A 23,503-nucleotide genomic window follows, 5' to 3' on the forward strand; every position below is an offset into this window, starting at 1 on the left:
GAATTTAGTTAACATATTGATTTTGCATTTATTTGATATTTACTCATATGTTTACATGCAATCTCTCCCAATAAAATGTAGGCTCCTTGGGAATGGAGATTGTTTCATTCCTGGTTGGTCTACACCCAGTGCCTACTGGAGTACCCAGCACATAGTAGACACCTAATAAATACTCATTGATAAACTGCTTATAGGAAAATCACTTCATCTCTCTGAGCTTCAGTTTCCCTATTGCCAAAAGGGGATGACAATATTTACCTCATCTACTTAGCATATATACTAAATCCTTTGTAAACCTTAAATTACTATATAAATGTAACCATTTATTTTGGTGGTAATAACAATTATTTAGGGGAGGTAGGTGCAGCAGATGGACCGTGGGCAAGTCACTTAACCCCGTTTGTCTCAGTTTCCTCATCTGTAAAATGAGTTGGAGAAGGAAATGGCAAACTGCTCTAGTATCTTTGCCAAGAAAACCCCAAATGGGGCTGTGGAATTGGACACACCTGAAAATGACTGAACAACAACAACGATTGTTTCCTTGCATTGGAGGATCATAGTTTGACAACTGCCTTCCCATAAAACACTTTCATTGTTTTGTCACATTTTTACTTTATTATTAATTTTATCTAAAGTCCATGTAAGATGTGAGGTTCTTTGTAGAAAACATGGTGTATTATTTCCTATGAGTATTACTCAGACCAAAAATCAATTCTAAAAGAAAGCTTGTTTGTGGTTAACTAGCTAAAAAATGGATTTCAAATCTATCCTGCCCTTAATTTTAAAAAAAAGCTTTCATTTTGAGGGAAAATCCCATCCTTTTACTTAATAGCTCATATAATTATCAGAGTATATGTAGTATTATTCTCCCACAAAAAAAGAGATTTTGTAATAGAAATTAAGAGTCCTGAGCGGAATTAATGTCAGCCAAGACAAAAATGTTGACTTGAGCAAGAGTCTCTCATCCTGACTCTTTTTAGATTTGGCCATATCTAAAGAGTTAGAAATGAACGTTTATAATAGGTTGAATTTGTATTTTGGGGGGCTGATTGTGAAAGTGGTGACTCCTTTGAAGTTTTCCAAACTGGTTCTCACATTTAATTCTTCCCTTCAAGATCAATATAGAGAACTAGCAACCAGAATAACTGGGGCCTCTCCTTGATCCTGCCATCAACTAAAAAGTAAGCAAAGATAAAATTGTTTTGCTCTTGATAAATCTTTCTCCATATGAAAAAAAAAATGGGAGCAGAAATTCTATACCTCAAAACTTTGTTTCTTGGCTAAACCATATTTCTCAAGAGTTTAAAAATCTTTGGGCAAAAGGTGATTTGGAAGTGCCATGCAAAATACAGTTGAAGGCAAGGAGTGAATTTTGATTTCTAAATTCTCTTCCATCTCTAAATTTACTGTGATATGAACTCAATTGTGGCAAGGAACTAGACCCTCGTCTATGATATTATAATTATCACTCACCAGAATTCACAAAATAGCAGTCAGTACTGCCCACTATGCCCTGCCATATTTTGAGGGCAAGGGATGTAATAAACAAAGAAGTAAAGACAGGATGGAAGGATCACCGAAAAAAACGTGACTATCCTTTGAGGTCTTTTATGATTCATGTATATCCTGTTTCCCTCTCCCTCTAGATATCATGGCCACCATTCTGCCTGGTGCTTTTCCTCAACACCAGTGTATATTTACCTTGTAATTCTTACAGATGAAGTAGCTGGAATAAGATCTCTATCCATTTTTATTTAAATGGTTAAAATACTTGATGTATAAAGAAGGAAAACATACCTCCTTCTCCTTTGCTCCCACATCTCATCCTAACTAACTCTAAAACTCATTCTCCCAGATGAAGGGACAATATGGGTAGAAACACTCAACATACCATTCTATGGAATAGGGAGAGAAATGTGGGCTGGGGTCACTAAAATGTCCCATATTTGGATTATTAAAACTTGGCTGATTAGTGGGTTTTGAATATATTGCAAATGTTTCATAACAAACTTGTTCATTTTAGGGCATAATAATAGATAACATTAATATAGTGCTTTAAGATTTCAAAGTACTTTATATATATCATCTCATTAGGTTATAAAAGTCTTTGAGGTCAGGGACTGTCTTTTGCCTCTTTTTGTATCCCCAGAGCCTAGCACAGTGCCTGGCACATAGCAGGCATTTAAGAAATGTTTATTGATTGATTGAGATAGATGTATATATTTGGGTTTTTTTGTTTAACACCATCTCTCTGACACCGGAAAGGTGTCATGCATAAGTAGAAAAAAATTATTTATATCTGATGGTGATTGATTGGCTAAAGAAGCCAAGTATACTATTTACATAAATTATAGAAAAAGAACCCTCAACATTTTTGTGTCATAAACTCCTTTGGTGGACTGGTGACATTTACGGACTTCTCAGCATAATGTTGTTAAATGCAATAAAGAAAATACATAGGATTAAGGGAAACCAATTACATTGAAAAGCAGTTATCAAAATTTTGAAAAACAAAAACCACAGACTCCAGGTTAAGAACCCCTGTTGTAGAGAAATATAGGGTTTCTCACTCTAGCAGGGTGGGTTATATCCTGAAACAATGCTGGCAGCTAATAATAACTCATAGAGTCATAGGATAGAAAGCACTGCCTTCTATTTTTTGCAAATAAGTAGAGATGTCATTGTAAAACTGGTTCCTGGGAACTAGAATAAATCCCATATCATAGACGTTCCATGCTCCAATCCACTATGTTTTCTAACAAGCTTTCCCTGTAATTCACTTCTCATTGCCAGGAATAGTGTGAAGCTATCCATGTCTATTCATGGCTGCCAATCAAGAAGATCCATTCTGGCTGCCTTTGAAATCAGAGATGAAGCCAATCACAGAGGCCTTAACAGTCAGGTGGTTAAAGAAGCCCCAAATGAATGAGTTACCAGTGTGAAAGCCCATCTTTTCTGTGGGCATATAGCTGATATCTCCATAAAGACATCTCCATTTCTTTGGGATTATCTAACCCCATTCAAGAGGTCGCTGTCCACAACTATAAGACTTTGGTCATCGTTTTTGACTTTTCCACCCTGGCTGGGTCAAAGCACAAATATCTATTGCACCATTTTGACTAACGAACCTGTTATTGGTGCTCTTTTGACTGGAACTGATTGTATTCAGTGGTTAATTATTCTAAATGTTTGAACTGGCTTTTTTTTGGGAGACATATACACACACACATGTAGCTTGAGTCTCCTTCACAAAAGTAATTTCCTGTAGTGCAGTGGAAAGCATGCTGGACTTAGAATCAGATTTGGTTCAAAACTCTGCCACTTTCCTATTTGTATGGCCTTAGGCCAGTTACTTCACCTCCTCTGAGTCTAAATTGAGGAACGTGGACTAATTGATAAATCCTTCCAGTAGTCAGTGCTTCCCCCCCCCCAATTTGTAAATATTTTTCATATATTTCTAATTGTACATATTGTCTCCTTCATTAGAATGTAAGCTCCTTGAGAGCTGGCACTATTTTATTTTTGTCTTTGTATTCCTATCACCAGACCATCACTGGGTCTAGCTGTGTAGGTGCTTAAGATACTTTTTTGATTGGTTGATTAAGTGATCTCTAAAGTCCTTTCAAATCTAAAATTTATGATCCTTGTTAGGTACGTACTCAAAGCAAATGAGATGACGTTGGGGGAGGGAGGAAGAAGGAAACACCTTGTAACCTATATCTCATGAAAAATAGGGTTATCACCATGGCTACTGTTATTGTTACTCTTAATTATTAAACAAATAGAACACCGGCCTTGGAGTCAAGAGGACCTGAGTTCAAATGCAGCTTCAGACACATAATACTCACTAGCTGTGTGACTCTGGGCAAGTCACTTAACCCCAATTGCCTTATTAAAAAAAAAAAAGAAGAAGACTCTAAACAAATAAAGTTCACCTGGTGTGGATATAACTGTTAAGTGTTAGCTGAGCTTCATCTTGAAGTGCTGCAATGGCCGCGGCATTCCGGAAACTTCTCAGTTCAGAACCACTGTGTGTAGGTACTAGAAAAGAGATCAGGAACCAGTCGGTCAGTTGACCTCCAGGTGGGTGCAACGGTATAAAGCAGCGATGAAATGCAAAGCTGGTCCAGCATGAAAGAAGACCGTGGCTCTCTAAAATGGAGTCAAAGGGTCCGAAAGATCAGCTCCATTTTATGAGGCTTTTTATGACTCTGAAGTGGCTGTTATCATGAAGGGGGTCAAGGGCAGGGAGGGGGAGGGGATAATGAAGAGGAAGTAGAATAAGAAGGGGTTCAATTCTGCTTACCAGCTTTAAAAGTGACAATGCATTTGAGACAGGCAAATTCAGTTGCGTCCAGCCGAAGTTGTCTGAATCTGGCCACTACCTCCTGCAAAGCCTGGATTTCAGAGATGATCTTACTCAGCTTCTGGGAATCTGTATTTTCACCATTCATGCCTAGAATTGGAATGTGAAATTAATGTCCTAATATTAGGGCATTTTCATGATTTCATATTGATTTTTGACAAAATTCTGCATATAAATATCTATTCAATTGTGACTCTGAGATCTCTGATTCCATGTAGACTGACTATATTGTATGGAAGTTAATATAAAATCTTCTCTGGGACGATAACAAACACAGTAATTTGCATTTAAATAACAATGCAAGCAGTCATGAATACAACAAAACAACATTATTTGCATTTAAATATAGATTTATAAATGACAGGTATACTCTATTGTTCAGCAGGAATTTGTTATTCTTTACATGTTGTTCTTTTTTCAGTAATGTATTTTTATGGTAATTTCTACAACAAAGTCATTAAATTGTGCAGTTCTTACCAGATACAGCCAGTAGAGTGTTAGCATCAACTGGAATGGCCCATTGTGCTATTCCTAGAACAAACAGTTCTCTCCAAGCATCTTCCAAAAGCATCAGCTGTCATACAATAGATGTATAATAGAATATAGTGTATAATTTATAAATTTATAAGCAATCTCAATATGTAAATTTCCATTATTTAAAAAAAACCTGTTTTAAATGCCTGTCTTGGTAATTTCTCCTGAATATTTTAGCTTTTTCTTTTATCTTTTTCACAAGGTGCCTATAGATAAAGTAATATGTACTTCACAGCCTATTTTCCCAAAGTTTACTTCTCCTAGAAAAAGGTCTGCTTTTCCTTTCTTGTCTTTTTATTCCAGCAAAACTTAGGACTTGCTCATGAGGTTAGTGCTCTATGAAATGCCAAACTGTTGAATACTGGAATGCCATCTAAAGTGACCCCTCTGGAATATTAACGCTGAAATTCTCAAGGATTACTGACTGGCTTACTGAATCTCTGAATGACTCTTATTCTCAAAGAAGAACTGAAGAACTAGAAGATCAAGGAACAGTATGTATGTGAGGGATAATAGCCACAGTACTTATCAAAGACAAGCATTAGGAAAGGAAAAATAGTGATACAATTAAGTTAATCAGGGTTTCCACATTTAACTCCTTGTTGGTTGCCTGATTTCTCAGATAAGAATAAAGGGACAGATTGCATTAATTTGTATGTGATGTGATATGGATAACTTGAAAGCAAAATTTGGTTGTCTTCAAATTATCATCTTCAATTCTCTTTCCCACTTTGACTTGTTATTGTAGGGTTTTCTTCTGAAGACTGAAAAGAGAACCAGTTTTATGTTTGGCTTCCAACAGCCTCTAGACATTTATTTGGAAGAGTTTAAAAATGGCATAAAGATGAGGATTTTGGAAATGTATCTAATGTCAGGTAAATGAGTAAGGACAGCTGATGAACATTTTAAAATGATTTCTGTCTTCCAAAATGAGAAGTAGCCCATTTTAAGTGGAAAGCCTTTTCAAAAATAAGTTAGTCTCAAGAACTGGTTCATTAAATATTTATCAAAATACTCCTAATGACTCATACCTAGTTCTAATCTTTAAAAATCAATGCTTTGTCAAATTTATAACATAAAGTACAAGAAAACAAATTGAAAAATTTTGGGGGAAAATCACCCAATTTTGGCTATTCTTCATGTGTGATGCAAATAGACCTTATGCAGAAATAGTAAATGTTTTGAATGTGTTAGCATGTGAGTCGGTAAGGAAATGCATTTTATATTTAGGAGATTTAGTACAACCTAATTAGGCAAAACAAGATTCAAATCTTTAAATTATTATTATTATTATTATTTTTTTAAAGGATTCGTATCTTTTGCTTGTATAACCACTTAATAATTTTTGGTAGACCTTGCCACTAGTCCCTCTGAATACATTTACCACAGCCAATTCTTCAGAAAGCAATCCAGACTGCATTTTCTTTGTGGTCATTCACAAAATAATTCTAGAAGGAGTCATTTTAAATAAGATGAACAAAAATTATTTTCTTCCTCAGCATGATGAAATTTTAGGTACAATATTACTTAGCCTTTTGAAAGTCTTTTTGTGACCATACGATTGTGAGACATGTTTGTTTTTAGGGATTTATTAAAAAAAAACTTTAAGAATTAAATGAACTCTTGTCTCTATGGAGGTTTATAATACACTCTGGGTTCCTATTTGCTGTTTAACTCCATATAGTTTAGTGACCCAAACTCTATATATCACCTTCAGAGAATACAAAAGTATGACCATAATGCAATGAGACATTCTTCAGGTGAGGAATGGAAGTATTTCATTTTTTTTTCAGTCACACATCTTATTTCTCCCTTTCGTAACTTCCACAAAGGTTTCAACAATTTTAAAATATACGTGGCAATATTTTAAAATTCCACTTGCAAGAAAAAAAGTGTATTTTCTTACACATTTTTTCCTTAATAAGCTTCATTCCACTTTCCTGAAGTAAAGATACATCCTAACTGGTGGAAATACGAGGAGAAAGGGCAACCTCTCAAAAGGAAGCCTTTTTTCTTCCAATTTATTGAGGTTCCCAAATGAGCTTTATCTTAATAATCTCCTTGGTGTATCTGGGTATCATCAGGACCTAGCACAAGGCCATGTACATTTTTTTGAGTCTGGATTTTTAATTTCATTGGTGTATGGATGTATACATGGATGCAGTTCAGTAATTCATCTGTAACTTATAGTCTCTAAGAGTTGCTGGGAACCTAAGAAGTAAACTGAATGACTCATGATCAAACTAGTATATTTCAGAGGCAGGATCTGAACCCAGTTCTCCCTGAATCCAAGGTCAGTCTTATGTCATGGGACATCTCACCTTGCACATACTAAATGCTTAATAAATGTTTGTTGAGTTGACTTCATGGTTATGTTTTTGGACATCACAAAACTCTTTGTTATCACTGGTTGTTTAGCCAGCTAAGGTTTCAGGCTGAGATATTCACCTGAATGATAGCAAGGAGTTGTTACAGATGATATTCCCAGATCCCTTTCAGTTTTGTGAATCTGGGATTAGTAACTCTTATTCTTTCTTGTGTTTTCTCTCCTATAATCCTTATTGTCCAAGGATCTCAAAGCACACTCAAACTTACCTGATCTTGCAAGGACAGAGTGGAGAAGGCTGGAACACTCTTGGCCCATTTAATGCTCATGAAAAGGAGTCTGGCTGCTGATTCACATACAGACTCAGTGGCCACTTCATAGAGATACATGGGGGCTCCATTAACCTCATGGGGATACTGGAAGGGGAGAAGAAAGAAGGAAGCCTGGATTAAGTGGGCCACAGTGAGAAAACCACAGCATTTTAAAAAGAAATCAACCTTTTGTTATTTTGAATAAGAACCAAGAATTCCTAGGAAAAGGATACACTAAGGAAAAAGGAAACACTTATATTTTGTATAATTAAAATACCTGCATATATTTTGAGAACTATATGTTCTCAGTTGTAACCCTCCACCAGAAGCCATACCCTGCATTAACTTTTTGGATCACCTTGGGAGAGGCCTCATTTCTAAGCTCTTATTTGGAAGGTTGTATTCACTTTGGAGAGGTGGACCTTGGTTGAGTCACTTCCCTTCTCTGAGAGTTAGTCTTCTCATTTGCAAAATGAGAATGTTGGCCTAAATGATTGCTGAGGTCTCTTCCAGAGTGAATAGTCTATGAGTTTCTCAGTCTTTCTCTATCCTCACCAGCAAATTTACACAAGGCTGAGCCAAGTGGCAGGCCTGGCTCCCAATTTAGACAAGAGCAGCTTGTATTTGTGTAAATAAAAATAGACATGAAAAAGTATAAATTAATAGGCATCCAAAACACAAATATGCATATGAATATTTTTAGAAAGGATTAGTATATTATGGAAATATTTCAATTAGACATTTTAATCATTCATAGAGCATTCTCATTCACAACTGACAACATATTCATAGCAGCACTTTCCCATGCTTATTATACACATCAAGGGGTAAGGAAAAAAACATTAAATATTGTGTATGCATGTGTTCGTGTATGGGTGCACAGGTGTTTTGATTTTCTGAGGCTGTGTGTGTGTATGTGTGTGTGAACTCTGACAGCATAGGACTCCATGCAGTTGTTGGATCTCCTTTCAGAGAAATCCTGAGGTAACTATCTTAGCCTTTTCTGGGACATCACAAACCCCTTACGGGTTGGAAATGAACCCTGTAGATGGTAAAGCAGTTTGGAAGTGACTGAAGGGTGTCAGAGGAGCCAAAGCAATCCAAATGGGTTTGCATTTGTGGATTTTCCCTCTTTAATGGTGCTGTAGAACTTAACATTTTCACACTAACTAATGAGCAGCTCCCTTTCAGCCTCTAGGCCTAATGTTAGATTTAAAGGATAAAACGTTAACAACTGATCTAATCCCAGCATATTGTAAACTCCTTGGAGGTAGGATTGTTTTGACTATTGTCCTCTTAGTAGTAGCACCTTGGACAGTACCTTACACACTCAATGACTTCTTGAATTAAATCGGATTGAATTTTGAGGTCCTACATCAATGACTATTGAACTCCAATTTGGAGGTCATTTTCCCGTAAGGCACGCGGCTGTTCAACTGTTCTACAGGGAAATCCAAGTTTTAACAGGGATGGGGTATTATTGATAGCAAAGAGAGCCGGTCTCCCCTCCCCCCACTCCCCCCGGAACTTAGCTAGGGGGAGAGAAGTCTTAAGATGAATACTCCGATTTCAGGGAGTATTTCTCCCTTCTAAATCCAAGGGGAAAAGAAAAACACATATCCTTATTTTCTTTGTCAATCTACTTGTCACCAACAGTTGAGAGACAGCGAACTTTTGACACTCAGCCCTCTGATCCCTCCTATTTTTTCTCTGTTGGAGTGGGGCCACTGACCTTGGGCGTGGGCTGGGCCAGCCCCACCAATGTTTGTCTCTCCGGGGTGCCGGACACGGCCGCCAGCTCCAGGTTATGTTGCTCCAATTGCGTGACTGCAGTGAAGAAAGCCGGGGCAGGCAGGGCTGCGGAAGGGAAGTGAGGGGCTGCCCCGTTCTCTTCCTTGTGGCCGCGGAAATACAGGGCAACCTGCTTTCGGATAGTAGAGGTCCTGGGCCCTCGCTCATGCTGTACAGCTGCAAGGACAGACACAGCGACAAGGCTGAGCTTGGTTCTAACAAGTTTGGTAACTCAAGGACTCAAGCCTCAGCCCATCAGCCTCACTCTGGGTTTGAAATCAGAAGATGCGGTTCTGAATCCTGTCTCCATCACTAACAAGCTGCGTGTCCTTGGAAAAGTGGTTTCACAATTTCCGGCCTTAGTTTCCTCATCCGCAAAATGAGGCAGTTGGACCAGATTGTATCTAAATTGCTAAATCCCATAAATCTCTGATCTTACTTTTCCATGAATTTAATACTCGGTGTGAGCCCTTAGAGACCTGGATCATCTCGCTTCTCGTTTCTCCACTGGATCATCTGGAAAGACCCAGGACCATCGTCGGTTCCGAGCCCCAGAATTGGTCCAGGGACTCGGGGAGAGGGAGTGGATACCTTTAGTACCTGGAGACTTTTTTTTTTTTGGAAACTGAAGACACGTGCAAGTAAGATTGGACCCGGGTGTCTTTGTCGCCTGGATCTGATCCGAAAAAGGGACAGAGAGAGAGGAGGGCTCACTGCAGAGTTCTGATAAGTGCCTTGCCTTTTATCAGGCAACAATTTTAGGCCTTGTCGCCCCCAGGCCTAGTTCAAAGAGCAGCCCTGGCTCCCACCGGCAGCATCTGCACCCTATAGAATTCTGAGCCAGTACCAATGGGGAGCCCCTGGGAGAAAATGACCTTCTGCCTTCAACGCTTCGAGAGGGAAAGGTGCCAGCGGCCTGGGGACTGGAGTGGGGAAAATGTGATGGGAAAGAGGAGAGCTAGCCTCGGAAGAGTGTGCGGGAAGGGAGGCAGGCAGGCAGGCAAGCAGCAGGAGAGAGATCTGACAATTACCGCAAACAGTTTAAACAAACAAATTAATTCAGGGGCAATCTCCCGCCCGCGGAGCTTGACAACTTGTCAATACAGAAGTTCAACAGGTTTTTTCGCTCCTGCTTTTTTCCTCTACAGAGAGAGAGAGAGCTTCCTGAGCTGGCAGCTAGACGCTGCGGGATTGAGGTCCCTGGTCCTGGTCCCGAAGGCCAAATCCTTCCCAACCTCGACCCTGGTCCCCAACACTAATACCTCAGCCTGGGCAGCAGCGGCCTCGAGCCGAGCATTACCCAAACTGTACGGAACTGCAGTATATATACTCTCCCAGCCCCCTGCAGAGTCCCAGTCCCTGGACCCTTCTCCCCGTGCTACAAAGGGGGCTAGTGCCCCTCGGAAGCACGGAGAGAGAGGAACCAATAGGATATGCTCCTCTGCCTCCCAGAGCCATTCTTTCTTCTTCATCAGTGTTGAGGATGCAGAAATGTCTCTTATGGGATCTCTGAGCAGCAGCCTTGGACAGCGTGCCTTTGTTGATTTGCTAAAGAGGGTTTTCTTCTCTTTTGACGTATTCTCATCTTCAGAAAACTTGTTTCATGAATTCCATTCTCTCTCCTCAGGATGAGGAGTAATGGGACGCCAAGATCCCAGGGATGTCTAATAGGCTTAAAGGCTGGCCACAAAAGGGAGGCAAAGAGAAGTGACTCCGGAAAGAGGCGAGAAGGGGGATTAGGACACGAGGCTGGAAATATTGCCGAGATCACTTGTTATTCCTTCCCACAGGGATAGAGGGAAATGCCCAACCAGAGTTTTAGAAGCAGTCTCTCCCCACCCCATTCCTTTCAGGAATGGTGGTGGTGATCCCAGACTCTCTTCGTGAGAGTGGGAGTCAGGTCCCATAGTTCACAGAATGATGGAGCTGGAAGAGATTTCTAGGATTCCTTCCAACTCTAGGCCAACTTCCACATTTTACAGATGTAGAAATTGAGGTTCTGAGAGCTTAGATGACCTTTCCAGGGTGACAGCAATAATAAGCACACAGAGGTAGATCTTATGATTTCATGGACCACACTGCCTCCTACCAGAGTGGTTCCCCCTACGAGGGGGAACTCTAAGTGGACTGGCACTGATCAGGGTCGAAGGGAGAGATTTTGGCTGAAACACTGGGACAACTTCCCAGGCATCTGGTAGAAGTGTTTGGGGAAGATGATTTACATGCATATGAATGCAATGTATTTTCTGTACATATAATTTACTTACTACTCAATCAACATTAGAAGAATAAAGGAATGTGCTGATTACCATCTTTGTTCATGTTGACTTCCAAACACTTCTTCAAGCGACAAGCCCTGCATTGGTTTCTGTGCGTCTTATCCACTGGGCAGCCTCCCTGAAACAGAAAGGGAGAATCAGAGTCTACAGGCAAAGGGAGAGAGGCAAAGGTGCTTTTTATTCACAGAAGGAGGACAAATCAGGACAGATTCAAGGAAAATAAATAAATCAACACATAAGAAAAGGTTGGAAAAGAGCAGAAGGACAAAATGCTGTCCGATTTGTTTGATTTTCTTCACCTTTAACTTTGTTGCTTTTGCCTCTGAGTCCCCAAGAAAGGAGAGGTCTTATATCCTGAATGCTAAAGTCCATATTGGGTTTCCCCAACTTGGGACAACTCCTTTTGGTTGTTTTAGAGAAGAGAAGCAATAAATAGCTGGGTTCCTGATCTGAGTTTGCTTCTACGAACTTGAAAAAATCAGCTGAGTGTTTTGATTACTGGTTGCCTCAGTCAGAAAAGTACAGAATCCTGGGGTAGATGGCCAAATGCCAGAGGGAGAGGAAGAGGTGAAGAGTAGAAATAAAAATACTGAGTTGTTGATTTTCCTAGAGTTTGAGCCAAGCTGAGACTACTAAGTTTTGAAAGGAATTTTCAAATAGAGAACTTCTGACAAAGAGGTTGGTGAGGCCTTTTCAGCACCAAAGACAGCAGCCTACCTTGAGGGCTTCTTTTCTTTCTCCCTGCCTCTTCCCGGCCCCACCCTTAGTGAGAAGGCTTCTATCACTGGGCCAGGTAGGGGTAGATCTCTGAGCTACAGCTTTTTCTCTGTCTCTCTGTCTCTGTCTCTGTCTCTGTCTCTCTCTCCCCATTCTCTCCTTCTATCTCTTACTCCACTTTGTCTAGTCAGGTTTTCTTTTCAGGTTCTACTTCCCTGGTCTGGACTCCCTATGGGTTCAGTCTTTCCTTGCTTTCCTAAATAGATTCTTTGTTGGGACATTTTGAATGCTTTCCTGAAGATTTGACTCAATCTAGAGTTATGAAAATACACATTGATGTGGGGACAAAAGTGGTAGATGAAAGGGGCAAATTTAAGGTTAAAGAAACCTGGGGACAAGGAAACCCACAAAGAGGGGTGAAAAGGGAAGAATTGAAAGGCACGAACAAAACCCAAAACTACAGCATACGGTATAATTTCTGGAAGGAAGTAACAGTATGTATTGAGATCAGTAAACTAACTTTTAAAAGTTAGTTCAAACTTCTTAGATTTGAAAATTAGAAATAAATGTGAGAAAGGAATAATTTAATTCAGGCAATATTCTGGGGAATGAGGTCTTTAAGAAGGGAGATCAAACTTGCCAATTTCTTATTTATTTAAAAATGGTGTTTACTACAAAGCCTTTGTGATCATTAAATAATATATATGCATACCTATGTACATATACATATATAGTAGGATAGGTGTGTATACTTAAGTATATATTTACATGTGCATATCTATATAATTACATATTTATTCACAAACACATGGAGAGAAACAAGTTGAAAAAGTGCTCTGTGTTTATTTTATTTTTGATCTTGACCTAAGATGTTATCAGCGTAGGAAAATTAGTAGAGGGAGGTGTGAAAACTCCCTCTACTAATGGCAATTCATCTGTAACAGAATCTTAGAGAATTGGAGAGGTTAAGTCACATAGCTAGTATTCGACAGGGACAGGACTTGAATCTGGATTTTTCTGATTCCATGATCAGCCCTTTATCCACTAAGGGCATGTTTGTACTTTTACATGAGTGATAGAAAAAAAATGGAATAAAGATGCACTTTAAATGAAAGTTACTTTAAAAAAGTTGCTTTATAAGTTCAGATAAATCCATATAAAGGAAACTTGGACTTAAATGTTCAGATCTGTCCTTCTTCTGAATATTCTTTTTGGGTAGAAAGGGGTGCTATCCTAGGATATACAGTTACATCAGTGTAGTATCCACACATTTATTGTGTAGGTGGATAAAGAGAAGCTCCCATTGAAGTCTTTAAAAAGGGAGTAAAGGGTTCATGGTAATTTCTAATTATTGAAGTTCTAGTTCTAAACTGAGTAAAATGAAAAATGATTTTTGGGGGGAGATGTTCCTGGGGCAATTCTACAGTACACATTCCCTGATCCCCCAAAAGCAATTTTTTTCCCAAAAGAGATTCCTAATTTTTTTAAAAAGTTTGTTAACATTTAATTAAGTGTCATCTCACTCTTCTGACAAATATTTTAACTCCAACTAAAGGCTTCCATTAGTGTTTATGCTCATCTTCTAATCAGATTAAACGTATAGCACTATCAAAAGCCTGGGACAAAGGCATCTGACAAAGATCAATTTATGTATTCTGCCTTGCAAAGTGGGGAAAGAGCAGGCAAGCTAAGGCCCATTGTTGCTCATTTACAAATGCTAGTGTCATCAATATGTTTTGAGTTGGCTACTTTCCCGGTGTTTAAAAGAACATTCCCTATATTTTGAATCCCCCAATTCTGTTTGTTGCATGTGGCATGCTGTATTTCAATAAATAAAATCAAGTGGAAAAGACAGCATGGTGAAGCTGATGTGGAGTCAAAAGATCTGGGTTAGCCACTTACTATATGTAACCTTGGACAAGTCAATTAATCTCAAATAGAGCTCAATTTCCTTAACTGTTTTATGTGAGAGGTGTTGGACCAGATAACTTGAAAGGTCTGTTCCATACCTAAAACTGTGATCTTACGATCCTATGACACTATTCCAATCTTATGATTGTAATAATCCTCCCCAAGGAGCATAAATGTATGGAAATTTTTGTTATTCAGTCCTGTTCAAGTCTTTGTGACCCCATTTGGGGTTTTCTTAGCAAAGATACTGGAATGGCTTGCCATTTCCTTCTCTAATTCATTTTACAAATTAGGAAACTGAAGCAAACAGTGTCAAGTGACTTGCCCAGGGTAACACTGCTAGTAAGTATCTAAACTCAGATTTGAACTCAGGTCTTCCTGACTCCAGGCCCAGCACTTTATCCACAGAGCTACTAATTGCCCTTGTATGGAGATACCCAAGTATATATTAGGTACTTAGCTCTGATTTACCAAAGAAGTGGCAAAACAACCAATCACAAAATGAAACATTTAATCAAACTAAATTATTTGGGGGTATAGACCCTTCCCTCAAGTTTTGCTGTATTCACATGATCTTTAAAAATGTAATTCTATCAAATTAGTCCATAAGTGTATATGTAGCCCAAGACAGAAATCAGAACAATTTAATAACAATGAATGGGATAGTATCTGTGTTTGTGTCTATATGCATATATTTTTATGTGTGTATGCACATATGCATATATTTAGATATAGTGGATGTCCATAATTCTGAAAGCAGCAACTACCCCAGTAGTTTTGATCATTCCCTCAGTTCTATGATGAAGGTTTCTAGGTATTTCTTGCCATATTAACACCATAAGCATTTAGCTAGGGCTCTATATTCACTGAAATGAACATTTATGATTTAATGACTGATGAGAGGGAAGATTCTGTGACCATAAGGCTGATATGAAAAGGAAAAGCTAGGCCTATTAAAAAACTGGGCATCTCTTTTCTATTGATAGAAGCATCTGCTTTTCCTTTCAGGAGGTTTTTCTGAAATTCTCATATTGCCCTGGCTTGGGCTCTTGGTTGGTCTCCCCCACTTCCTATGCCAGAATTCAGTTAGTCCTATTGGTGATTGCTGAATTCTGCAGGAACATGCCAGGTACAATTTCCCTAAGCCTCCAAAAGCCTTTCTTAAGCCAGTTCTTTGCTAATTTGATCTGTGCAAGGTGACACTGGCCCAGATTATGATGCACAAGATGGGAAGAGGAAAACCTGCTCTGGGTCTCGGGGTTGGAGGAGGTTGCTTTGATCCCACCTTCCTTATCATTCATCTTGCCCTAATATTCTGTGCAGGTGTTCCTAGAGTTTGGTTCCACTAAAACTATATTTACAAATGCAACTTGACTCCTTGAATTTTGAATGGTCCTACCTTTTCTGATTGGAACCATTAGGATAGATTCCTCTAAAGGTTTCTCCTTTCTTCTGGCTGAGTCCAGAGTTTAGAGGGAGAGAAAAGCTCTCCAGAATTTCCCTAAGGCACCAGGGCACTTCTACAGCACCAGATTTGTGTAAGGGTGGATGCATATAATTGAGAATGAAGACGAGCTCCCGGGAAAGTATATGTCCCAAGATTATGGGGACAGGCCGAAATCAGAGCACTTTCTTCTTCTTGTTTGATTTTAAGAAACTAAAAGCCTGTTCTGGGTTCGAAACTGTGATCTACTTTCCAAGCACTTTTGCCAGTGTCTTACCACTTATCAAAATCATTTCTCCAGGTCAAAAACACTGTAACCTCCATGTTCCTTTCTTTCTTATTGAAAACAAGTTTATTTCTCCTCCCATGCCCGTCTTCCCTCACTTTGCTTTTACGCATGTTCATCACGAGGAGGCTTGACGCCGGTGAAGACCCGGAGGAGGAGATGAAAGGTAGAAAAAAGTACAGAAAAGATCCCAAATAGAAGAATTGTATGTGGCAGGACAGACTCTGAGTAGGAGGAGGGAGTGATATCTGGGAAGGAAGGGGCGAAGTGACTAGTACCTGGTTTCCAGATTTGCAGACGTATGTTCGATTCCTCCTGATACTCCGTTTGAAAAACCCCGAGCATCCATCACAGGCATATACCCCATAGTGCTTTCCAGAGCTGCGGTCCCCACACACTTTACAGGGGATGTCTAAAATGCGACCTGAAATCAGAAGGGAAGGAAAATCGAAAGAAGGGGGAGAAGAGAAAGAGAAGCGAGTGGGGAGACAGAGAGAGAGGGAGGAAGGGAGGGGGAGAGAGAGAGAGAGAGAGAGAGGAGAGAGAGAGAGAGAGAGAGAGAGAGAGAGAGAGAGAGAGAGAGAGAGAGAGAGAGAAAGCTAAGCAATCTGACCTGAGAAGGGATTAGCACTGGAGCCGTGGTAAACGCAAATAATGAAGTTATTTTATAGCCAACCTTTCCCCTCCACCCTCCCTTGAGCAAGTATCAGTTTCCTACAATGACCATTATTCATGCACCGCTACATTTATTTGGATCCTCTACAATCGCCGAGGCCCATTTCGGAATAAAAAGGCCCTGAAGCCCCGGGCTAGGCGGCGGCAGCTTCAGCAGCAGTAGAGGGAACAGCAAAAACGTCCTTCACCTTTCTGCTCTGACAAAAAGTTTGGTCTGCCTGCCTGGGCTCCTCCATTGAGCCCGAGAAGCTGTTAGTGATAGAGAGACGCGACAAACTTGAAATTTAAAAACTGACAAGAACAAGAAACACTCTGGGAACCCTCGATGGAGACTGGGGCCCAGCTCTGAGACCCATTGTTTTTATTATTGTTATAGTCAATAGTAGAAGTAATAACAATAATACCACATAGTTGCAAAACTTTCACCTTACTTTTTGTGAATCTTAGAAATAATTTCCCCTCTCTTCCCCTTCCCAGGAAGCTTAGCAAAGTAGTTTAATAAATGCTTGCTTAATAATATTAATTACCAGACTGGGGGTCTGAAAAGAATCTCTCCCCCCACCCCTTTCCATGCCAACTTGTCTGAAGTACCTTTCCCTTTTTTCCAAGCCTCAGTTCCTCAGTTGACCGTTTCTTTAAAGTAGACACAGTCTTTGGCTCTGCCTGTCCCCAGGCTTGGGGAGGAAAAAAAACAACTGGTATTTGATTGAAAAATCATTTCACTCCTGTTCTCCGTACTCGGCACCCTTCTGGCACAGACTTCACACACACTCACACACCCACCACACACACCCACCCACACATACACACCACAACCTGATTCTACTTCTCTCCCAGCCTCTCCTTTCCAGTCTCCATTAGTTACTTTCTCATTACAAACCTCCGAGCCCCCGAAGCGGGCTGGGGAGGGGGTGAGGCGCAAAATAGAGCCCCGGCGGCCGGGGGTGGGGCACAATCCAGTTCCCCGATCCATGGAGTCCACAGGGACTTATATCAAAGGCTCAGAAAGGCTCCCTTCTCGAAGACAATGAGGACATTAGATAAACTGCTAACTTAATGATTTTCTCATTGAAACCCATTTGACTGCTCCCAATCAGTACAACCCTCCAGCTTCTTCCCTAAATGAAACTAGACAGCTGCTATATACAACATAGCTAGAGGACTGGAGATTAAGTTGGGGACTGGGGGAAGGGGGGAAAAAGAAAAGCGGAGGGGGGAGGGCAAGTAGAAAGGCGAGCGGTGTATGCGTGTGAGTGCGTGTGTGTGTGTGTGTGTGTGTGTGTGTGTGTGTGTAGTCGTTGGAGTAGGGTAAACTTTTCCATTCCAAACCACTTTGGGAACGTCCACGCCAGCTTTCCCCGCCAAGGGTGCAAGGTCAGTGGTGGCCGAGAGACTGGTGCAGGTAGGAGGTCGTGGGTCGAAATGCGAGGAGAGGAGAAGGGGGAGGGGGAGCGACAAGGAATGGTTCCTGGGACTGTGTAATTACAAACCCTTCTTACCACCTGCCTATAGAGTCACCAGTGACCCGTCAAAAAGGGTAGCATGGGAATTCGGATATCACACAATGCCAAAAGGGGAAAGCACTCAATTCTCTCTCTTCCACCGAGCGCCACACCCCCCCCCTCCAACTCCAGTCTCCTCTCCATCTCCACATTAACTGAGACATTTTCCGCGCCCACAGGCTCATACAAAGCCGGAGAGAAGTTGGGGGGTGGGGGCGGTACTGAAGGGTGGGTGGAGGGAAGACAGTGAGAATGTACAGGCAACAGTGCCATCTCCCCTCTCTCCATGTGGCGGGTCATCACAGCCAAGAAAACTCGTTGTTGCCCGGCTCTGGCGTCCTGGGCATCGGGCCCTCTCTGCAGGACGAGCTCCCAGGCCACTCACTGAGTTTGGAGAAATCAGAGAACTTGACATTGCCTCTAAGGGAAGGACTCTGCCTGCCAAACTCCCTCCCTTTGGACTAATTCTAATTTCCTTGTGTGTCTATCTGTGATCATTCTCTCACTCCATGAAATAATTTTGCTTTTACTTCCTACACGTCCTATATTTATTTACTTCTTTGCTTACACTCTGTAACCTCTCAGTAGAGGAAGGGAGCTCCTTGAGGAGGACAGTCTTTTATTTTTTTGTCTTTGTAACCCCAAAGGCCAAACACAGTTTCTAGCTCGGAACTCTTCCAAACATTTGTTTTTTGAATCGAATTGGAGTTGTGGTCACTAGAAATAAAAGTGTGAAGACGTCCTTTCCTTATCCTCTCTTTGCAGCTTCCAAATGCCTTTAATAAATGAGAGGCAGCAGGTTTCCAAGCCAGCTGCTCCGGCTGTCCTTCCAAGTTTGGAAGACTTGTTGCAGTCTCTGCTGCTCTTCTGCTTCACTTTGGATGCTGCTGCTAATTTTTCGGGTCGACCTTGTTTTTTTTTAATTTTTTATTTTTTTATTGCTGCTGTGGTTATCCGTGTTGTTTTTCCTTAACCGAGCTTTCAGGAGAAATTGACAGTCCCTGGACAAGAGCAAACTTCTTCAGCGACCTCCAGTTGTGGAGATGAGGGAGCGAGGGGAGTGGTTCAACCAAGAGAGACAGACTCTCTATCCCCCCCCATCCCGACGTCCAATCCTGATTCTATCTTCCTAGGCCAAATATGTCCTCATGGGTCAGCCTGACTTAAGTTTCTAGGGCCTTCTCCCACCCAAACTCTAGATGCCGGGCCCTCTGGCTTATTATAAACAGCCCTAGGAGAGAGACTACTCTAGGCGGAGGAGGTTGGGAAAGGGGAAGGCGAGGATGCTGAGGGACAAGAGTGGATGAGAAAAATTCCTGGGTCCAGCAAATCTGCTAAAAAAAAAAGAGTCTCAACAACAACAACAAAAAAAAAAACCCAACCCTACCAAGCCACGTTACGGTGACATGGGGTCATGAGATAACCGGCTGGTCCTGTTGTAAAGCTACTCTGATTTGGCCAGCCAAGGTACAACGTGAGGAAAGTGGGATTTTATTGGGGCCGGGAAACCGTTCTTAACATCCCTCGCCAGGGGGTCCCCTCGGGCTTTTTGTGTGTTATAATTGCTTAAAGATATATGGCAGCTTCGATTACTGTAATTACCATCAGAGGCTGTTGAAAGAAGTTAGTCTGGGCTGGAGGGGTGACTGGCTGGGGTCTTGTTACCACCCAGGCAGGGATCACATTTGACACAGCTCTACCCTCCAACCGAGGGAAGCCAAGCGAGGCGAGGTCTGCAGGCCGGGCGTGTCCCCTCTGCCCCTATTCCCGCCCCCTCCCCAAGCGACGCGTCTAGCCCTACTCCACCGGCACCCTGAGCCCCATTTAGCCCCTTGAACCCGCGCTCAGTTCTGGCTGCGCTCGGACACATACTGTTTCAAGGCCTATATTTTTAAGAGGGAAGCTTCAGTGCTGGGTGATTGAGGGAAAGAAAGAGAACTCAGAAAGGCAGGGATCGGGGCTCTACATGGGCTCTAATCACTCTCGGAGAACGAAGGGAGAACTCTGGGTTTTGTTTGGCTGAGCAGATAGGGTACACGCAACGGAGTAAAGAGCCGAGAGAGTTTGTGACCTCTGTCCATTACTCCTGGGCTTCTGGACCTGACCTCAGACGTCCTCTCACAAACCAGCTTAGAAGAACTAAACATTAGAAGCTCAGAGAAAGTTTAAAAGATTTGCACTTTGTGTCTTCTCCCGAAAACCTGAAGTTCCTTTTTTCGCTTTCCCTTAACCCCGCCCCCCCCCTCCCGAGCATCGCCGCTCCTAGCGCGGGGCTCAGGAAAAATCAGCCTTCATTGTTTTTATCTTCTTTTTCAACTGACTGAGCCCAGCAGCTTCCGACGCAGAATAAACCCGGTCTTAGAGCAAGCAGCCAAACGTCTTGTCAAGCCGGAGTGAAAGGGTACTTTGGTTTCCTTCTTACGACCGGAGAGAGCGAGTTGAACGCGTTTGGCTCCACTGTCCTCAGATGCTCTAGGTTCAGCCAAAGTGACCACAAGGAGGGTAAGAAGAGTTACTTTCTGCTTCTTTCGTGAGAAGAAATCTCAGGAAGCAACCCACCACCACCACCGAGGGACAAAAATCAACCCCGAATTACTTGTATAAGTGACTGGAAACGAGGTCCCCAGAAAGGCGTGTTTTCTACCGCTATGTATTGTTTCCAAGAGGCAGAACAAGGAGTTTTTGCATTACCTCCGACTCCGGTTCCTCACTTCCTCATCAATAAAGCTCCTACTTTCCTTCTTTCTTTCCTTTCCTTCTTTCCTTCCTTTCTTCTTTCCTCTCCAAACGGTTCTCTTTTTTTTCATAATGTCTACTTCTTTAAAAAAAATTAATAACCCAAACACCACATGCTCAGAGTGCTCCTCTGCCCTCTACAAAACAAAAACCCAACCCAGTTCTTTGGGGGGAAATAAACTCCCACCTGCATGGGACTTTCTGCCAATCACCAGGGAGTTCTCCGGATCGCCTTTGGCCTACAACTTACGCCTCCCCCGTCACACACAGATCGTGGCGAAGGGGAGTGGGAAGCCTAAAACTAAATAAAACAGAAGAAAACAACTACATCAACAAGAACAACAAAACCTCCAGGAGGAAGTGGTGAGACCAGAGGGCTGCAACGGCCACTTTGCAGATTCCAAAGTACCTGCACTCCTCCAGCAAACCTCGGATAAGACCCAAAGGTGGATGGAGGAAAATAGTAAGAAGGACGAAGTAAAAACATACCAAAGCGGGTGTGCGTATATAGTCCTCACCACATACACACGTACAGAACATAGTGTAGCTCGGTTTCCACGAGAAGTTACAAGACAGCAGCCCAGTTGGAATGTAAAGCTTAATATTGAACAGCAAATGAAGTTTGAAGGAAAAAAAAGCCATTGTCAAAGGAGATGCCTCACATTGTATCGGGATAGACGAATTGGGCACACACAAACTCCCTATTAAATGCCTGTGTACGCCACACATACCATAATTAGCCCCAGGCCCATTTCGCCTCCGTCAAAAGTTCCCTTTGGGATTATAGATTTGAGCCCCTCTTTGCCATACTTTAAATTCCCCAGTTATGAGGTACACGGATTTAGGATTAAGGAGAGTGTGACTTTTCAGTCGTTTCTGCTTCCCTCTTTGCAGGATTATTTGGAGGAACTAGAAATGGTGTGCAAGGCATTGAATTTTAAATCCGCTTTCCGCAGCTGCTTAAGAGATTCTCAGGGGCTCAGTGTCCAGAGTTTGGAACTGTCTCTTGTTGGACTGCGCAGCGGAGGGGAATTGCACAAATTCGTTGTTAGAGGTAAAACAAGGAGTTTCGGCATCCCCCCTCTCCTAGCTCTCCACCCCCTCCGCCCTTCCCCCTCCCCGATTACTTGCCCTCCTCTCCGCCCCACAGTGGTATCTGCAGAGTGGGGGGGGTTCCCAATTCGTACCGACAGATCCGATGCGCGTTCGGCTGTCTTGCAAACAAGCTGTAAAACCCAGTCACCAAAATAATAAGCACTAAAGGAACAAAAATAGTTCTCTTTGTAAAAGACTCAGGATCCCTCTGCAAAGAACTAGATCAAAAACACTGAGACTCAACAAGAAGCAAATTTTTTGAGAAGGGGAGTTGGTGCTTCCTAGGGACTCGGGAGGATACTAAGATTCCCCAACCTTAGCCGCCCACTCCCCCACTTCCCACCCCCAGGTCTTCCAGGATTGGGGAATCCGCTAAGAACCTGGCCGGCGATTGTACCCACTTGTTGATCCCGCCGGCTTGCTCATGCTGACAGTCCTGGAGTGAAGGGGTTTGTTGGCTCTGATCAAGTCGGCCTGTGGCTCTCTCTTCTCTTGGGTGCCTCTCTCCCGCCCGCGAGCCTCTGTCGCTGTGACAGGTGGATTTTGATTGTTGTGTGTATGTGTGAGTGTGTGTGAGTGTGTTTTCCCCTGGGCTGTCAGAATTCGTGTCACTGTGGAAATTTAAGCATCCTCTAGTTTCTTCCCGGCTCTTGCAAATATGTAGCTTCTAGGAATGTTTCTTGGTACGGACAAATACATGGATAGATACATAGACAGGCAGACAGACTGAAAGAAGTAGGGAGAAAGGGTGGGAGGAGGAGGCTTAAAGGACAGTCACAGATACAAAGAATATTTTTTTCCCTCGGGAATCCAGAGGAATTCTCTCTCTCTCTCTCTCTCTCTCTCTCTCTCTCTCTCTCTCTCTCTCTCTCTCTCTCTCTCTCTCTTTCTCTCTCTCTGTAGACTACGGGCAAACGTATACAGACCGCTTGATCTTCTAAGCAAATAACGACAAATCACAACGTCCGAGTTTCTGAAGCAGCTGGGCTTGGCCCTGCCCAGAAAGAGGCTCCAAGCCTGAGAGAGAGGTTGTGGCTGGGGGAGAAGGCTTCCGAAGAAGCAGCACCTCGGCTTCCAGCAAGGGAATGGCACCAAGCAGCAAAGGTTTCCAGAAGTTCATTGCACTGTGACTTTGTGTCTGGAGCTCCGGGCTGGATTCCCTATAATACCTCCAGAGCAGCTCTGACAGCAGCAGTAGGGAGGGGAATAGGGCGTCCCTTGCCCACTTAGCTTTTCCCTGCTTTTCCCCCAACTCCTGGCGGGGTCTGACGTCAGCTATGTGCTGGGAGGGGGCGAAGAAGGGGGAGGGGGTTAAATGCTAATGATATTAATGAACCTCCAAGCGGCTTCCATAGAAAATGCAAGCGCTCGGGAAGCGGATTTGCAGGGTGTGTGCATTATATGGAAGTGTGACTTGGGTGTATGTGTATGTGCGTTTGTTTTGTGCTCCCACAGTAATAAAAGTGAATTATGATTATTTTTTCTTGGGGAATGGGTAAGGGGGAGGGGATACTGGGGCTTCCTCAAAAT

General features: G+C 42.2%; 1 protein-coding gene across 1 annotated transcript in view; it reads right to left on the reverse strand.

The window, feature by feature from the left end:
• The window catches only part of NR2E1 (nuclear receptor subfamily 2 group E member 1), a 30,976-nt gene extending 7,795 nt beyond the window's left edge, over positions 1–23,181 (reverse strand). Inside the window, exons 1-8 of the mRNA XM_021008167.2 lie at positions 22,375–23,181; positions 16,244–16,389; positions 11,638–11,725; positions 9,270–9,505; positions 7,496–7,642; positions 4,844–4,940; positions 4,307–4,456; positions 3,936–4,041 (exon numbers count right to left, since the gene is read on the reverse strand). Coding sequence (XP_020863826.1) covers positions 3,936–4,041; positions 4,307–4,456; positions 4,844–4,940; positions 7,496–7,642; positions 9,270–9,505; positions 11,638–11,725; positions 16,244–16,389; positions 22,375–22,399 — 995 coding nt within the window. The 5' untranslated portion in view covers positions 22,400–23,181. The remainder of the gene's footprint in view (positions 1–3,935; positions 4,042–4,306; positions 4,457–4,843; positions 4,941–7,495; positions 7,643–9,269; positions 9,506–11,637; positions 11,726–16,243; positions 16,390–22,374) is intronic.
• Between the last annotated feature and the right edge of the window lie 322 nt (positions 23,182–23,503).

This window comes from Phascolarctos cinereus, unplaced genomic scaffold (genome assembly GCF_003287225.1).
Source record: "Phascolarctos cinereus isolate Bilbo 61053 unplaced genomic scaffold, phaCin_HiC Scaffold_5;HRSCAF=322, whole genome shotgun sequence".
NCBI lineage: Eukaryota > Metazoa > Chordata > Mammalia > Diprotodontia > Phascolarctidae > Phascolarctos > Phascolarctos cinereus.